The sequence below is a fragment of the Protomyctophum parallelum genome (genome assembly GCF_964188405.1).
Source record: "Protomyctophum parallelum genome assembly, chromosome: 22".
Lineage (NCBI taxonomy): Eukaryota > Metazoa > Chordata > Actinopteri > Myctophiformes > Myctophidae > Protomyctophum > Protomyctophum parallelum.
Genome location: NC_139714.1, coordinates 31071716 through 31087129, shown reverse-complemented (window position 1 = coordinate 31087129; position 15414 = coordinate 31071716). Strand labels below are relative to the sequence as shown.

Sequence of the window (15414 nt, the reverse complement as noted above, 5' to 3'; positions counted from 1 at the left end):
TGTTTGCTAAGTGGATTTGGTCTAGTTTTCATCTAGAATGTAGGTATAGATGTGGATCTGCCACATATGGATTAGGATAAATAATTCAAAACCTGGACAGACCTTAGAGTATATATATTTATAGAGAAGGCACCCAGAGGAAATCTTGAGGCGAAATGGACATAGTGGCCGAATGAAGGTATTGCAGCCTGGCCCCAAACACATGAACGCGCTGTCCGTTGACTAACATTGTACACGTTCACGACGGACGACGCTCGTGCGCGTTCAACGGCAGCGCGTTCATGTGTTTGGGGCCACTCACCATTGCAATCCGTCCCAGAATGCACTCTGTTCCTACCAGGAAGGAGGAGTGAATCCGCCTCATGCGCTTTTGAGCAACTTAATGCAAGTGGATGGGAGGAGAACTCGGGTGTCTTCTCTATAGATATATAACTCTATGGGACAGACAGACAGACAGCGACCGAGCAATCGCTAAATTATTATAAGATATGCTGTGGCGCTAAAGAAGATGGAGTCATAATGAATGAAGGACTACATGGAGAAACCAGAAAACACCTGCATTCATTCATATCATCGTCTGCTCAGTAGAATATGTTGACTTTGACGTAATAAACATTTAGTCGTTTTAACTCCCCTTTATTCAGTGAAGAGGCTGTAGCAGCATGTGTGCACACAACAACGCTCACTGCACATGCCTTCCACCCCAGTGTGTGTTCTGTGTATGTGTAGTACTGTATAATTAACCCATTCTGACCTGAGATCAGATTCATACGAGGTTTCCACTGGACACACACTGGTCTGATTAACCCATTCTGACCTGAGATCAGATTTAAAAAAATGTCAGTCGTTCTTCGATTTTTCAAAAAATAGCAGACCTACAAGCTCGTATCGCGCCACTCGGTGGCGCGATATGAGCTTGTAGATCTGCTATTTTTCAATAGCTAAAGCATAACATGATGCCGACACCAAAATGGGTGCCCGGTCAGAATGGGATAATTAATAGGAGCAATGCATGTGCCCAGTCTAAGATTTGTGCTACATTAGTACTGTAGAGCAGTGGTTCCCAAAGTGGGGTTCAGGGATCCCAGGGGTCCTTGAGAGAGTTCCAGGGGGTCCGCAGCTAAATGATTATTAGGAACCAAATGGACCCTTATGGGTCTGTAACTTAGAGAGAGTGTACACACACTCTAAATGTGTGAGTGTACACACATTTGTACACTCACACATTTAGAGTTAAATTAACATTGATTTAACAATAACAAATTGGGGTCTCAGAGATAGAAATGCCATTCAATGAGGGTCCATAGCATATTGCATATCACACTGAGGGTTGTTGAAATTAAAATGGTTGAGAATCGCTGCTAGAGCCGTAAAAATGTTCTCTTATGGGGGTCCCTGGCGTATCTTTTCAAATGGGGGTCCGCGGGCCAATTACTGTGAATTTGGGGGTCCTTGATGTGAAAAAGTTTGGGAACCACTGCTGTATACGAGAGCAGGAATTGTAGAAATATTTATTCTAACCCATCCTGAACGGGAACCCATTTTGGTGTCGGCATCATGTTATGCTTTAGCTATTGAAAAATAGCAGATCTACAAGCTCATATCGCGCCACCGAGTGGCGCGATACGAGCTTGTAGGTCTGCTATTTTTTGAAAAAATCGAAGAACGACTGACATTTTTAGAATCTGATCTCAGGTCAGAATGGGTTAATCAGACCAGCGTGTGTCCAGTGGAAACCTCGTATGAATCTGATCTCAGGTCAGAATGGGTTAAATTAGTACTGCAGTTGTAGGTCTTTGTAGTATCTGTCCTGCATTAGGACTACAGTGGTATACCTCATTGTAGAAGCCCCCCTTCATGTATTCTAACAGATAATCCTGTTCACAATAGGTTTTCCAAACGCTGTTTTGACCGTTTGTCAGTCAGAAAGAGTGGAGGTGACGTTAAACAGAGAGAACTGCCAAGTCCACATTCATCGCTATTGTGCTGTGGTATTTACTGGTCATAGTTGTGTGTGTCGTGTGTGTGTGTGTGTGTGTGTGTGTGTGTGTGTGTGAGTTCCCCTTGAGGTGGGGGTGAAGAGGGTTGCTGACATTTTTTAAACCAGGGTCCCTGTGTTTGGCGGCAATTATTGCAGAGATTCAATTATCGGCGTTATTGTCATATCTTAGGTTTACACTACAGGAGCCAGTTGCACCACCTCACACTAAGTTCAAACTTAGCCTACCCTAGTTATAGCTTAACCCATTCTGACCGGGCACCCATTTTGGTGTCAGCATCATGTCATGCTTTAGCTATTGAAAAATAGCAGATCTACAAGCTCGTATCGCGCCACCGAGTGGCGCGATACAAGCTTGTAGGTCTGCTATTTTTGAAAAAATCGAAGAGCGACTGACATTTTTTAGAATCTGATCTCGGGTCAGAATGGGTTCATCAGGACCAGTGTGTGTCCGGCGAAAACCTCGTATGAATCTGATCTCAGGTCAGAATGGGATAAATGGCGGTGAGGGGTTGGTTACTAGGTTCAGCTCTCTTCATTGGGCCAAACTTAGCCTACCCTAGTTATAGCTTAAACGGCGGTGAGGGGTTGGTTACTAGGTTCAGCTCTCTTCATTGGGCCAAACTTAGCCTAGTTATTATAGCTTAAATGGCTTTAGTTTTTAAGTCAAGACTTATGCATTACTAAAAGCCATTTATGCTATAACTAGGCTAAGTTTGGACTAGTGGTGCAACCCCCTACAGGTGTTACGTTACGTGGATGGTTTTGTTTTCTGTGAGAAAGGAGAATAGAGGTAGAGTAATCAATGTTTGTGGTGTTTTAATATCTCTGTGAATTATAGTATTGTGTGTGTGTGTGTGTGTGTGTGTGTGTGTGTGAGACTGTGCACAGTATGAATCTCCGTCCTCGCCTCCTTTCTTTTCAAAATATTACCTTAAACATTGGATAACTGAGTTCACTACAGAGGTAGAGGTGTGGTGTTCAGTATCTATATATTTCTGCTGAAACGTTTAAAGACCTTATTGGTTGTTGGGTCAGACACCCCTGCTGATTGGGATAGGAGGCCCCCCCCCAACACCATCTCAGGTAGCGGTGTTGCTTTACTGGAGGTGAAGCAATCAGACGCGCGCACACACACACACACACACACACACACACACACACACACACACACACACACACACACACACACACACACACACACACACACACACACACACACACACACACACACACACACACAGGGTTGTGTTGTTTCAGTTCACATTTCACACACTGTTATAATGTTGCAGGCTGCTTGAGTGTGCGCGTGCATACACAGTACACACACACACACACACACACACACACAAACCCACAATGAGGATCATACAGCATTCCAGCGTGGGGTTTATAGTAAGTAAGTAAATGTTATTTATAGAGCACATCTCACAGACATCGTAGTCACAAAGTGCTTCACCACAATAAAAGCAAAACATGTATGCACACAGTATGTCTTAACCCATTCTGACCTGAGATCAGATTCTAAAAATCAGATAAAAAAAAAAATAGCAGACCTACAAGCTCGTATCGCGCCACTCGGTGGCGCGATATGAGCTTGTAGATCTGCTATTTTTAAACAGCTAAAGCATAACATGATGCCGACACCAAAATGGGTGCCCGGTCAGAATGGGTTAACAGAGCCAGTAAAGTACTTAATGTATTTTAAATGGCTGTAACATGTAACATTGTAAATATGTTATGGTTTTTAATTGTGCACTTGGAAATATCCTACCAATTTCATATGACACATAAATCGATATGCCTTTTACAAAATATATTTTTGATACAAATGTAGTATTTATTCGTTTTTATAGCTAATATACATGTTTGGTGTTCAGATGCATGTGTAAAGATGTAAAACATTTGCGCACGCGGAGCAGATGTGAGATTTCAGCTTTGTCAAATGACTGAATAACCCATTCTGAACGGGAATCCATTTTGGTGTCAGCATCATGTTATGCTTTAGCTATTTAAAAATAGCAGATCTACAAGCTCATATCGCGCCACCGAGTGGTGCGATACGAGCTTGTAGATCTGCTATTTTTGAAAAATCGAAGAACGACTGACATTTTTTAAATCTGATCTCAGGTCAGAATGGGTTAATCAGACCAGTGTGTGTCCAGTGGAAACCTCGTATGAATCTGATCTCAGGTCAGAATGGGATAAATAACAATTGCGGTAAGATCAGCATACGGCCCTGTTTTTGGTCTGCACGAGCTTGATGAATCGGGGACAACATTTTGTTTTACTTTGAACCTAATTTAGTAAAAAAATAAGAAATAAACTGAGCACGTCATTACTTTTCTCACCAAAGAAAGCTGCTAGACTTGTTGTCCAGACATGCCAAAACTTGGATGTTTTAGCATTAGATTTAACCCATTCTGAACGGGCACCCATTTTGGTGTCAGCATCATGTTATGCTTTAGCTATTGAAAAATAGCAGATCTACAAGCTCATATCGCGCCACCGAGTGGCGCGATACGAGCTTGTAGGTCTGCTATTTTTTGAAAAATCGAAGAACGACTGACATTTTTAGAATCTGATCTCAGGTCAGAATGGGTTAATCAGACCAGTGTGTGTCCGGTGGAAACCTTGTATGAATCTGATCTCAGGTCAGAATGGGTTAAGTGAATAATAGTTGTTCTCATACAGGTGTGAGAATGTGCCCACTGGCATTAAACACTCTATGAATGTACAGTATACAGTATGCAGTACAGTATGTACTATGTAGTGAGTGAGACAGATTTAATTACTAGTAAACCTAGTAAACAAAATGATAAAAATGAAAGGTTTAGACACAGTTTTAACTGTGTCTAAAGTTTGGCACATGAAGCTGTTAAAATTGCCACAGTAATTTAATTGTTCCAGTAAAAGTTTTTCCGACTATCCTTGGGATTGTGGGTGGGGGGGAGGGTGGGATAGGGGATTGAGTTTTATTTTTATATTTTATATGTCTGTTTAATACTTGCCCCTGGGCTACTGTTACAAAAACCTGCATAAAAAGATTTGAGAAAAGAAAGAAAAGTAGCAGTCCTATTAACAGTTTGACTGTTTTTTACGATTAACCCGCATTTTAATCAACCCCCCTTCACTGCCGAGATTGTTGTATTACCTTTAGAGCATACGCTGAATTATTTGGGCTTTTAATCCGCGAAAATCCATCAAAAAAAGCTCCCGTGGTTTGTTATGATCTGTGTGTAGCATCCACCATCTTGGTGCACCCGGAAGACGCACACAAGATTGGTTTCAATGAGGCGTTGCACCCAATGCATTTCCATTGGCCTCAATTTCCCAGAAGCCCTAGCAGCCCACAGCATGTGACGATTTCCGGTTTCGTCATCACAGCGAAGGCATCCAGTCTCATACTCCGCGACGAAGACGGATTTTCTTTTGATTCATTACATTACGGCGGATTAAACACATAAAACAAAAGGCGGGTATGTCCGATACGGCAGCGACATTAACCTGGAGTAATCCATTCCCGGCACGGAAACACTTAACCCATTCTGAACGGGCACCCATTTTGGTGTCAGCATCATGTTATGCTTTAGCATAAATAGCAGATCTACAAGCTCATATCGCGCCACTCGGTGGCGCGATACGAGCTTGTAGGTCTGCTATTTTTGAATAATCGAAGGACTGACATTTTTAGAATCTGATCTCAGGTCAGAATGGGTTAAGACAAACATTGACAATCCTTTATTTGTACATGCCACTGCCATTATGCAGCGACACGTTCAGACACTATCGGATCAGATCTCCTTCATATAGCCGACAACGCTGTGTATAGCTAGTAGAAGAACAAACAGAGGTAGGAGCGGAGAGGTCCCACAGCTCGTAGTCACGAGGCAAAACATTGTTTTTTATTAGGATCAGAGTTTCGGCAACCAAAATGCCTTAAGGGTTTGTAGCTTGTAGAAGAACATGATCATTGACTCTTGTCATGCTGATTCTAGCCTGGCCCAGCCAGCGTGCTTTCTTGTATTGTATTGAGGGGCGGGTAGCAGCGCGCAGGGAGCAAGCACTGCTCCCCCTTCCCCTCCCTGGTAGAAAACAGTGGAGAAAACTGACGTCACCATATTCCGAGCGACTCCTCTCTGCACTGTAGTTCACTCCCACTCGTAGAACAGGAAATGTGTCTCGTTCCCCCCAGGCTTCCATTTTTGAGATGAATTGCTAATGAAAATAAAAGCCTGGGTACCGAGGCTATGCTGATTCTAGACAGCCCATCTTGTACAGTATGTCGACACATGACTTTGCAAGTTTTGAAAGTATAACTGATTTTAGAAGGCATTTGTAGAATCTGCCTCAGGGGACGCTTTCTCAGAGTGACAGTAGACTGTGTGGAACAGCCGTTGTCTCAAAACAAGGCATCCCCCCCCCCCCCCCACCCCCAACGGAGTGCAGTTGGCAACCAGAGTTCATAGACAAACTGGGATCCACACGTGTGTGTGTGTGTCCAGAACATGCCGTCTTATTTTTACGCCCTTGTTTCTTAAACTAAATTCTTAGCGTCCCATGAGACCTATGAGTGGAAGTGAGGGGTTACTGTGTACAAGGTTCAGCTCTCTCTTCAAAATAGCAGCCAGGAGAATTAGACTAGCAGGACACTCACTGCCAAAGGCATCAATAACTGCCAGCCAGCAAACCGATGCAGGAATGCAAAGTACCAAGGAACTGGCTAGATGTATGGGGAGCCGGGATGACTGGAAGCAACGATGGAGGGCTCGTCTTGAGGACGACCTAGAGAGATCATAGCATCAGGCTTTCGTCTTTTTGGCCAATGGCCTCTGGCTTGTTCTCACCCCATTGGCCGTTTCCTAGATCCTGTCGGACCGTCCCTACTCCCTTCTGTTATGTCCACATTTAAAACTGGTTTCAAAATGATCTGCTTCACTCCAAACAACACGACACAAAGACTCGATACAACACAATAACACAAAACAATACAACACAATACACTATAAAACTGTACAATACACTTAACACGACACAGAACAACACCACAAGTACAAGACAATGGGGGCACGGTGGCACAGTTGGTAGTGCTGTCGCCTCACAGCTAGAAGGTCCTGGGTTCGATTCCCGCTCGGGACGCTGTGGGTGCTGACGGCGTGTTTCCTCCTCCGCGTCATCAGTGCCCATACCCGAAGGCGGGGGTTGGCGAAAGGGCCTTTCTGTGTGGAGTTTGCATGTTCTCCCCGTGTCCCCTATAGGGTAGGTACCCTCACAAAAAACGTGCAGTAATCCTGGTCACTAAACTGCCTCCCCCTGGCCAGCCGGGGCGCCTGATGGAGGGGAAAGGAACTGGTTGGAATAACGTGTTCCTTCCAAGCAGGTTGGACGGTAGGGAAACTCCCCCCTGTCAGGTGTAAAGGAGCAACTTGGACACTCAGGCATGAAGGAAGCATGAGTTCAAGTCCGTTGCTCTCCCCTTGTCCCCCAAATATGGGGACTAGGTCCCATATATACAAAATCGTGGGATAAAAAATATATGTAGTACAAGACAATAACACAAGTTATTGAAAATAAGAAAAATACACCAACAAGCTCACAACACGTGTTGTGAGCTATTTGTCATGTGACAAACTATGCAACATTGTATTCTCACTTACATACAGTAAACAACATTTTTATATATATATATTCTGTCCTGTTTCCTTCTGTCAGAGAGTCTCCGAGGAGGACAAACAGAGAAGAGATGGAGAGAACGGAAGAGAGGGGGAAGAGAAGGAGGAGGAGAAGAGCAACAATGATGAAGGCTTCATGGAGAGAATGGAGGAGTTTGTACACAAGGTACACACACACACACACACACACACACACACACACACACACACACACACACACACACACACACACTCACTGTAACAGTCTCCACAATACATCAGTTCATGTTGATATCGTAAGTCTCCCACAGTACTATACAGTCCCAAACTGTATTCCAATTTACTGTATATGGATATAATAGTCTCCAGTTAGCGGTACACGATTGTGAAATTCTGACTTCTGACCTTATTTCCAAGCTCCGATTATTTGCTGGTTCATATCTGCCGATACCGATTCTGACAAATTCCGATTTATACAGGACCACAATGGAAACAAGCCTAGGTCCTCGTAGGGGTTTGGCCCAAAGCCTGTTGATAAAGTATTCAATCATTCAATAAATAAATAGCCTATACTCCAGTTCATATTAACATCATAACACAGTCTCCAGCACGTATTCCAGATTCACTGGTAAGTACTTAAGTGTGTGTCTCCCTGTCTCCAGCGCTTTAATAAAGAGAAAATGAATGTTAAAGTGGGTTGCCAATCAGCATAGATAGAGTATCCATTTATCAGCTTGAAAGTGTATAGAGTTCCAGTTCTAATTTTATCTGCTGATTTCCTTTTCATCACTTCAAATTCCACTTGATCCTCTAATCCTGTATGAGGTCTCTCTCTCCTGATGAAATTGGTACTGACCTGAAAAATTATATTCTGTTCGTTAACCCATTCTGGGCATTCAGGAACCCCTTTTGGTGTTTTAACTAAGCGTTATGTTGTACTCTAGCTATTGGAAAAATAGCAGATCTACAAGCTCATAGCGCGCCCACCGAGTGGCCCGCTACGAGCTTGTAGGTCGTTTTTTTTTTTTTTTATCGTGAAAATGCGGCACAAATCTTTGAACATATATTTCAGAATACTTTTTTTTTCTTTTTCGACGTCAGGCCTACATAAATGGGTTAACCCATTCTGAACGGGAACCCATTTTGGTGTTGGCATCATGTCGTGCTTTAGCTATTTAAAAATAGCAGATCTACAAGCTCGTATCGCGCCACCGAGTGGCGCGATACGAGCTTGTAGGTCTGCTATTTTTGAAAATTCGACGTTTATAGAATCTGATCTCAGGTCAGAATGGGTTAAAGCGCTGGAGAGACGGGGAGACCCCTATTTGATGCTCAACAAAATGTCCCTTACTGCACCTTAAATCGTTAAATATACAGGTTGTTTTTTTTGTTGCTGTGCCCCAGACAGTTTGCATTTCGCGTTCTAACATGTTTCCTTTTTGTTGTGCCTCCTCAACCCATCACCCCCCCCCCCCCAGATGTGGGAGGGCCGGTGGCGCGTCCTCCCCTTCGACGTGCTCCCCGATTGGCTGAAAGACAACGACTACCTGCTGCACGGTCACAGGCCTCCCATGCCGTCGTTCAGAGCCTGCTTCAAAAGTATCTTTAGAATCCACACAGAGACGGGGAATATATGGACACACTTACTGGGTAACACACACACACACACACACACACACACACACACACACACAGACATTTAGAGGGGCAGTTGCTCAAGTGGAAAAAAAAAGGCACCTTGTGCAGCGCATTTTGGGGCGGGAACCCATTTTGGTGCTTTATAGCTATCGAAAAATAGCAGATCTACAAGCTCATAGCGCGCCACCGAGTGGCGCGCTATGAGCTTGTAGGTCTGCTATTTTTCTTTAATCGAAGAACCACTGACATAGAAACACATAGCTTTAGATTGTGGGGGCCTAAATAATATAGTAGAAGCGGTTTTTTATCAAGATTTGATCAATGTCACCGCATGGTCCACACACTACAAATTAAGAAAGAAAAAATATATATATATATTTTTTTTAAGAGTAAAATTGCCAAAAGGGCTCTAGCACCCCCTAGTGTCTATCTGTGCACGCCACTGCACACACACACACCTGCCTCTTTATCTCTGTCGTCCTCCCTATCAATCCCTCTGTCAGTCAGTGTGCATAGTTGCATAATAGAAATATTGATTTAGTGTTATTTGTTCCGCTCCATCCCCATCTAGTGGTGGGAGAGAAGTATTGCAGCCTACTTGGATGACTTCACCACTTTTCAACCCATCTTCATATACAGTATTTGGTCCTCACTAATGTTCATGATAAAATGGCACCATCTTTTTACTACTCAGTCTCTGTCTCATATGGGTGCTGTGTGTGGGCAGTTCAGAAACCTGTGTTCCAATGACATCATCACTGGGGACAATCCACTTATATAATGGAAGCCATCGTTCTTTTAAATCTGCCTAACAATGATGATTGATTGATTGATTGAAATATTTATTAACAGTTTGTAGAATTTACAGTACATTTTAAGCACAAACTCAATACAAAGACTGTCAACTGTGAGTGGACGACCCAATTAAGCATTACACTTGTTTACAACAGGGTCCACATTGTTCAATTCATCAAAACATTTAAAGACATACAAACATTTAGAGACATACAAATAGACATTTCTATGTAGCTAAATTCATCATATGGGAAGCAAAAAAGGGAAAAGATACAATATACAGTGAGGGAAAATGGGGTGGGGGGGGTGGGGGGGATTCAGATTTTACAGAGGCCAGTTTCGAATTGCAGCCATCCGTAGGTGCCCTTTGAGAGCGGTTTTGATGTCACTGGAAGAGGGGTTTCTGAATTGCCCACAGCCCTCCTATGAGACGGACTGAGTAGAAAGAAATTGTGCTATTTACCATGAACTAGTTAGTTTGCTAGTTAATTAGTGAGGACCAAATATATGAAGATGGGTTGTGAAGTTGTCCTATAACCACTTAACACATTCTGAACGGGAACCCATTTTGGTGTCAGCATCATGTTATGCTTTAGCTATTGAAAAATAGCAGATCTACAAGCTCATATCGCGCCACCGAGTGGCGCGATACGAGCTTGTAGGTCTGCTATTTTTTGAAAAATCGAAGAACGACTGACATTTTTAGAATCTGATCTCAGGTCAGAATGGGTTCATCAGACCAGTGTGTGTCCAGTGGAAACCTTTCCACGAATCTGATCTCAGGTCAGAATGGGTTAAAGTAGACCCTATGTCATTGCCCGGGTCCCCCAGGGTAGGGGCCTGTCATTGACCATGTACATTTTCTTTATCCATCAGATCCCTATTCTATCTGAAAATAGCTGCAACGCAAATTATGTGTTATGAGCTTGTAGATCTGATATTTTTGCACTAGGGTTCAAGTGGTTAACCCATTAAGCAGGAAATGCCATTTTAGAGTTGAACCACTTTAATCAATACTGTATACATTGGGATATTAGAAAATAGCAGATATACAAGCTCATAGCACGTCTCTTTGTGCCGTGCTAAGACTTTGGTAGATCTGCTATTTTTGAAAAAAATATAACTCACATCTCTGCTTCTGGGGGTTGATATGGGAGGGTCCCCATGGCCAAATACATTTCATTTTGAGGGTCCTCAACATGAAAAAGTTTCAGTGTGTTTTTTTCAGAAAACTGCTTTAGCCCTCTAAGACCCAGCGTTGCTTTTTAGCAACAATTTTATTTTATTTAATTACTAAATTATTATTTTTTTTTTCTGTTCTTTTTTCACCTAAACGTCATCAGTGATGTTCATTGCAATGCCATTTCAATGCCATTGGTTATGATATTTGCATATAAATACCCCCCACAGAGGCTGAAATTCACACAAATTAAAAATGTCTGGACTCTGTGCAATTTTGAACATTTTTTTAACCTAAGACTTTTGACCTTTACCCTAATAAAAGTAGGTACAATAATTGTAATATATGTTTTTTTGTGATCATTAGAATGTCTAGAACATGTTTTATTCATTATTGTGAAAGATATCCCCCAAATGTAAATTATTAATTTATTATATTATTATATAATTATTATAAATTTTCCATCAAACTTTATTTATTTATTTTTTTTAACATATGTTTTAGTGTCAGTCCTAGTAGTACAAAGTAGTAGTAAGGTTGAAATCTATTTTTTGCAAGTAGAAATTAATGCGGGTGTTAGAGGGTTAGAAGACATTTGTAGAATCTGCTTCAGGTCTTAATGTCTCTCTCTCTCTCTCTCTCTCTCTCCAGGCTGTGTGTTCTTCCTGTGTCTGGGCCTCATGTACATGCTGAGGCCCAACATGTGGTTCGTGGCCCCGCTGCAGGAGAAGGTTGTGATCGGGACGTTCTTCCTGTCCTGTCTGCTCTGTCTGTCCTTCTCCTGGCTGTTCCACACCGTCTACTGCCACTCTGAGAAGGTGTCCCGGGTCTTCTCAAAGTAAGACACACACACACACGCACACACACACACACACACACACACACACACACACACACACACACACACACTTAAGTTCTTTATTTGCAAAATCGTGGGATAATAATCTTTTTAATGAAAAAGGCTTTGCTCTTCTTTGTCATGCCAGTCATGGTCAGTTTGTGTACATGGCCCAGGCTTCCGAATATCCGTATGGCAAATCTACGTTGATATGTTTAGGTCAGTGGTTCTCCCAAAGTGGGGTCCTTGAGGGAGTTCCAGGGGGTCCCCAGCTAAATATTATTTACAATATAAATTGGAGTCCCAGAGATAAATGCCATTAAATGGGGCTCCGTATAGACTAATGCATGTCAAACTGGCGGCCCTTGAAATGAAAATGGTTGAAAATCACTGCTTGAGCCGTAAGAATCTTCTCTTATGGGGGTCCTTGGCATATCTATTCAATTGGGGGTCCACAGGCTAATGAGTATCATTTTGGGGGTCCTTGACGTGAAAGGGTTTGGGAACCACTGGTTTAGGTTACTCTCATAGGTTTGTTGTGATTCTAAGTACCTGAGGGAGATTCTCCAAATGCCTTCTAAATCAGTCATACTTTCAAGATCCCGACGACCTTTGCAGCGTGTCTGTCTTCCCTCCCCATTTCCTGTCACCATAGTTGTACACTATCTAATAAAGGCAGAAAAAGACCAAAAATATATCTTTAACCCATTCTGACCTGAGATCAGATTCATACGAGGTTTCCACTGGACACACACTGGTCTGATTAACCCATTCTGACCTGAGATCAGATTTAAAAAAATGTCAGTCGTTCTTCGATTTTTTTCAAAAATAGCAGACCTACAAGCTCGTATCGCGCCACTCGGTGGCACGATATGAGCTTGTAGATCTGCTATTTTTAAATAGCTAAAGCATAACATGATGCCGACACCAAAATGGGTGCCCGTTCAGAATGGGTTCAAAAAAGCTAGTAACGAGTAACTTTTTTTTAGTAGTGGAGAGAGAGAGAGAACCCCACAGAGCTTAAATGTTGCAACAATGCATTTTCAATTTTCTACCATCACTAATTTCACTTTTTGAGTGGTACAATCACTCCTATAGACAGCGAGCTATGTGTGTCCCTGTGTCCGAGCACGAAAATAGCGTTTGGTTTGGTGTCACTCTTGCGCTGCCTAACACAAACACACACATATTTACTGTATATATATATGATGTTTTGGGGTGTTACAGTACGTGACAGTACAGTAGAGGGACCCCCTGGGGACCCCCACACAGTAACTGTCATTTGTCAACCATTTCGGACCCTCGCCGGAAACCGGGGCGGCCCCTGGGCGCGTTCCTGGGGGTCTGGGTGTTTTCCGGAGACCTCCACACGGTATAACTGTCATTTCTCGACCTTTTCGGACGCGCGGGCTGGCACCCTGGCCATGTGCCTGTGGGTCTGGAAGTTCCGGGGACCCCCTGGGGACCCCCACACGGGAGTTGCACCTCTCACTTCACATGGGTGTGATTTTTCATATCCTGTATGAGTTATGTATCTATCCTGATATTGGATGAATTGGTATGCTGACCTGAAAATGTATTTTAACCCATTCTGAACGGGAACCCGTTTTGGTGTTGGCATCATGTTATGCTTTAGCTATTTAAAAATAGCAGATCTACAAGCTCGTATCACGCCACCGAGTGGCGCGATACGAGCTTGTAGGTCTGCTATTTTTGAAAAATCAAAGAACGACTGACATTTTTTTAGAATCTGATCTCAGGTCAGAATGGGTTCATCAGACCAGTGTGTGTCCGGCGGGAAACCTCGTATGAATCTGATCTCAGGTCAGAATGGGTTCATCAGGACCAGTGTGTGTCCGGTGGAAAACCTCGTATGAATCTGATCTCAGGTCAGAATGGGTTAAGAGCTGGAGAGACCCTTGAACAAAACACTAATGCAATGACTGCTATCAGAATAGAGCATCGCAGTCCCCCCCCCCCCCCCCCCCCCCCCGACGAGGGCCCAGGAAATAATTGTTTATTGTCATGTTTTGTCACAACAAGAGTTGGCTTTGTCCGGGGCGTAAACGTCTTTAAATAAATACTTTTTGCAATGTCTATGGGGAAACTGAATGGGGAATTATTTCCTGGGCCCTCGTCATTCTGACTGCGACGCTCTATAGAGAGATATTTTAACACTTGCTTAGTAACTCAAAAATATCACTCGCACCCCTTTTAATCGCTGTGTGCAGCAATAATTCTAAACCTGTGTGTGTGTGTGTGTGTGTGTGTGTGTGTGTGTGTGTGTGTGTGTGTGTGTGTGTGTGTGTGTGTGTGTGTGTGTGTGTGTGTGTGTGTGTGTGTGTGTGTGTGTGTGTGTGTGTGCAGGTTGGACTACAGCGGCATAGCGATCCTCATCATGGGCTCGTTTGTCCCGTGGCTCTACTACTCCTTCTACTGCTCCCCCCAGCAGTGTTTCACCTACCTCATGGTGGTGTGCGTTCTGGGACTGTCTGCCATCGTCGTCTCGCAGTGCGACTTCTTCGCCACCCCCGCAGTACAGAGGAGTCAGAGCAGGTACAATACTTTCTTTTCTAAATCTTTTTTTTAATTGGAAGCCCAGGAGCAAGTATGAATGTCATCATGTCACAGAAAAATAAACATCATATTCAGACATAACAGTACATCCTTCAGTTGTCAAGTGTAGTCGGTTACATATAAGCATTTGGTTAGCAGGTACAATACAGAGCACATGTGTCTCCGGCGGGCTGGGTTGACTAGTGCAACTTTATGCATTTTATGGCATTTGTTTTGTACGAAATTTGCCCCTCTACCTAATTTGGTGAATGCATAATCTCCACCTCCTGGCCTGGCGGAGATAGCAATATTAGTTGGTATGAAATATATTTTGATTTCAGTCCAGCAGGTTAGTGTTTGAATAGAATAGTGATTAACTTAACAGCTGCTTCTTTCTCTGTCTGTAGGTGTATTCGTTGGCCTGGGTCTCAGTGGCGTTGTTCCAACCCTGCATTTCGTCTTCAGCGAGGGTTTAATAAAAGCCGCTGCGATTGGCCAGATAGGTTGGTTGATACTAATGGCCACACTCTACATCTCGGGGGCGTGTCTTTATGCTGCGAGAATCCCTGAGAGGTTTTTCCCTGGAAAGTGTGATATATGGGTAAGTAGCGCACACACACACACACACACACACACTCTGGTGGCGGTAAAGTATCTGCCCACCATTGCGAAGCCGATACAATTGGCCCGTGTTCAGGAAGCTAGGCGGGGAGGGTGATATTTGCCACGACACGTGACGAATATCACACTGGGCCGG

At 43.3% G+C, this 15414-nt stretch overlaps 1 protein-coding gene across 1 annotated transcript in view; it reads left to right on the top strand.

The window, feature by feature from the left end:
* LOC310853536 (adiponectin receptor protein 2-like) overlaps window positions 1–15414 on the top strand; it is a 37324-nt gene that overhangs the window by 18668 nt on the left and 3242 nt on the right. Inside the window, 6 exon segments of the mRNA XM_083757917.1 lie at window positions 7712–7837; window positions 9129–9300; window positions 11915–12101; window positions 14469–14631; window positions 14633–14657; window positions 15065–15258. Of these exon segments, the coding sequence (XP_083614043.1) occupies window positions 7712–7837; window positions 9129–9300; window positions 11915–12101; window positions 14469–14631; window positions 14633–14657; window positions 15065–15258 (867 nt within the window).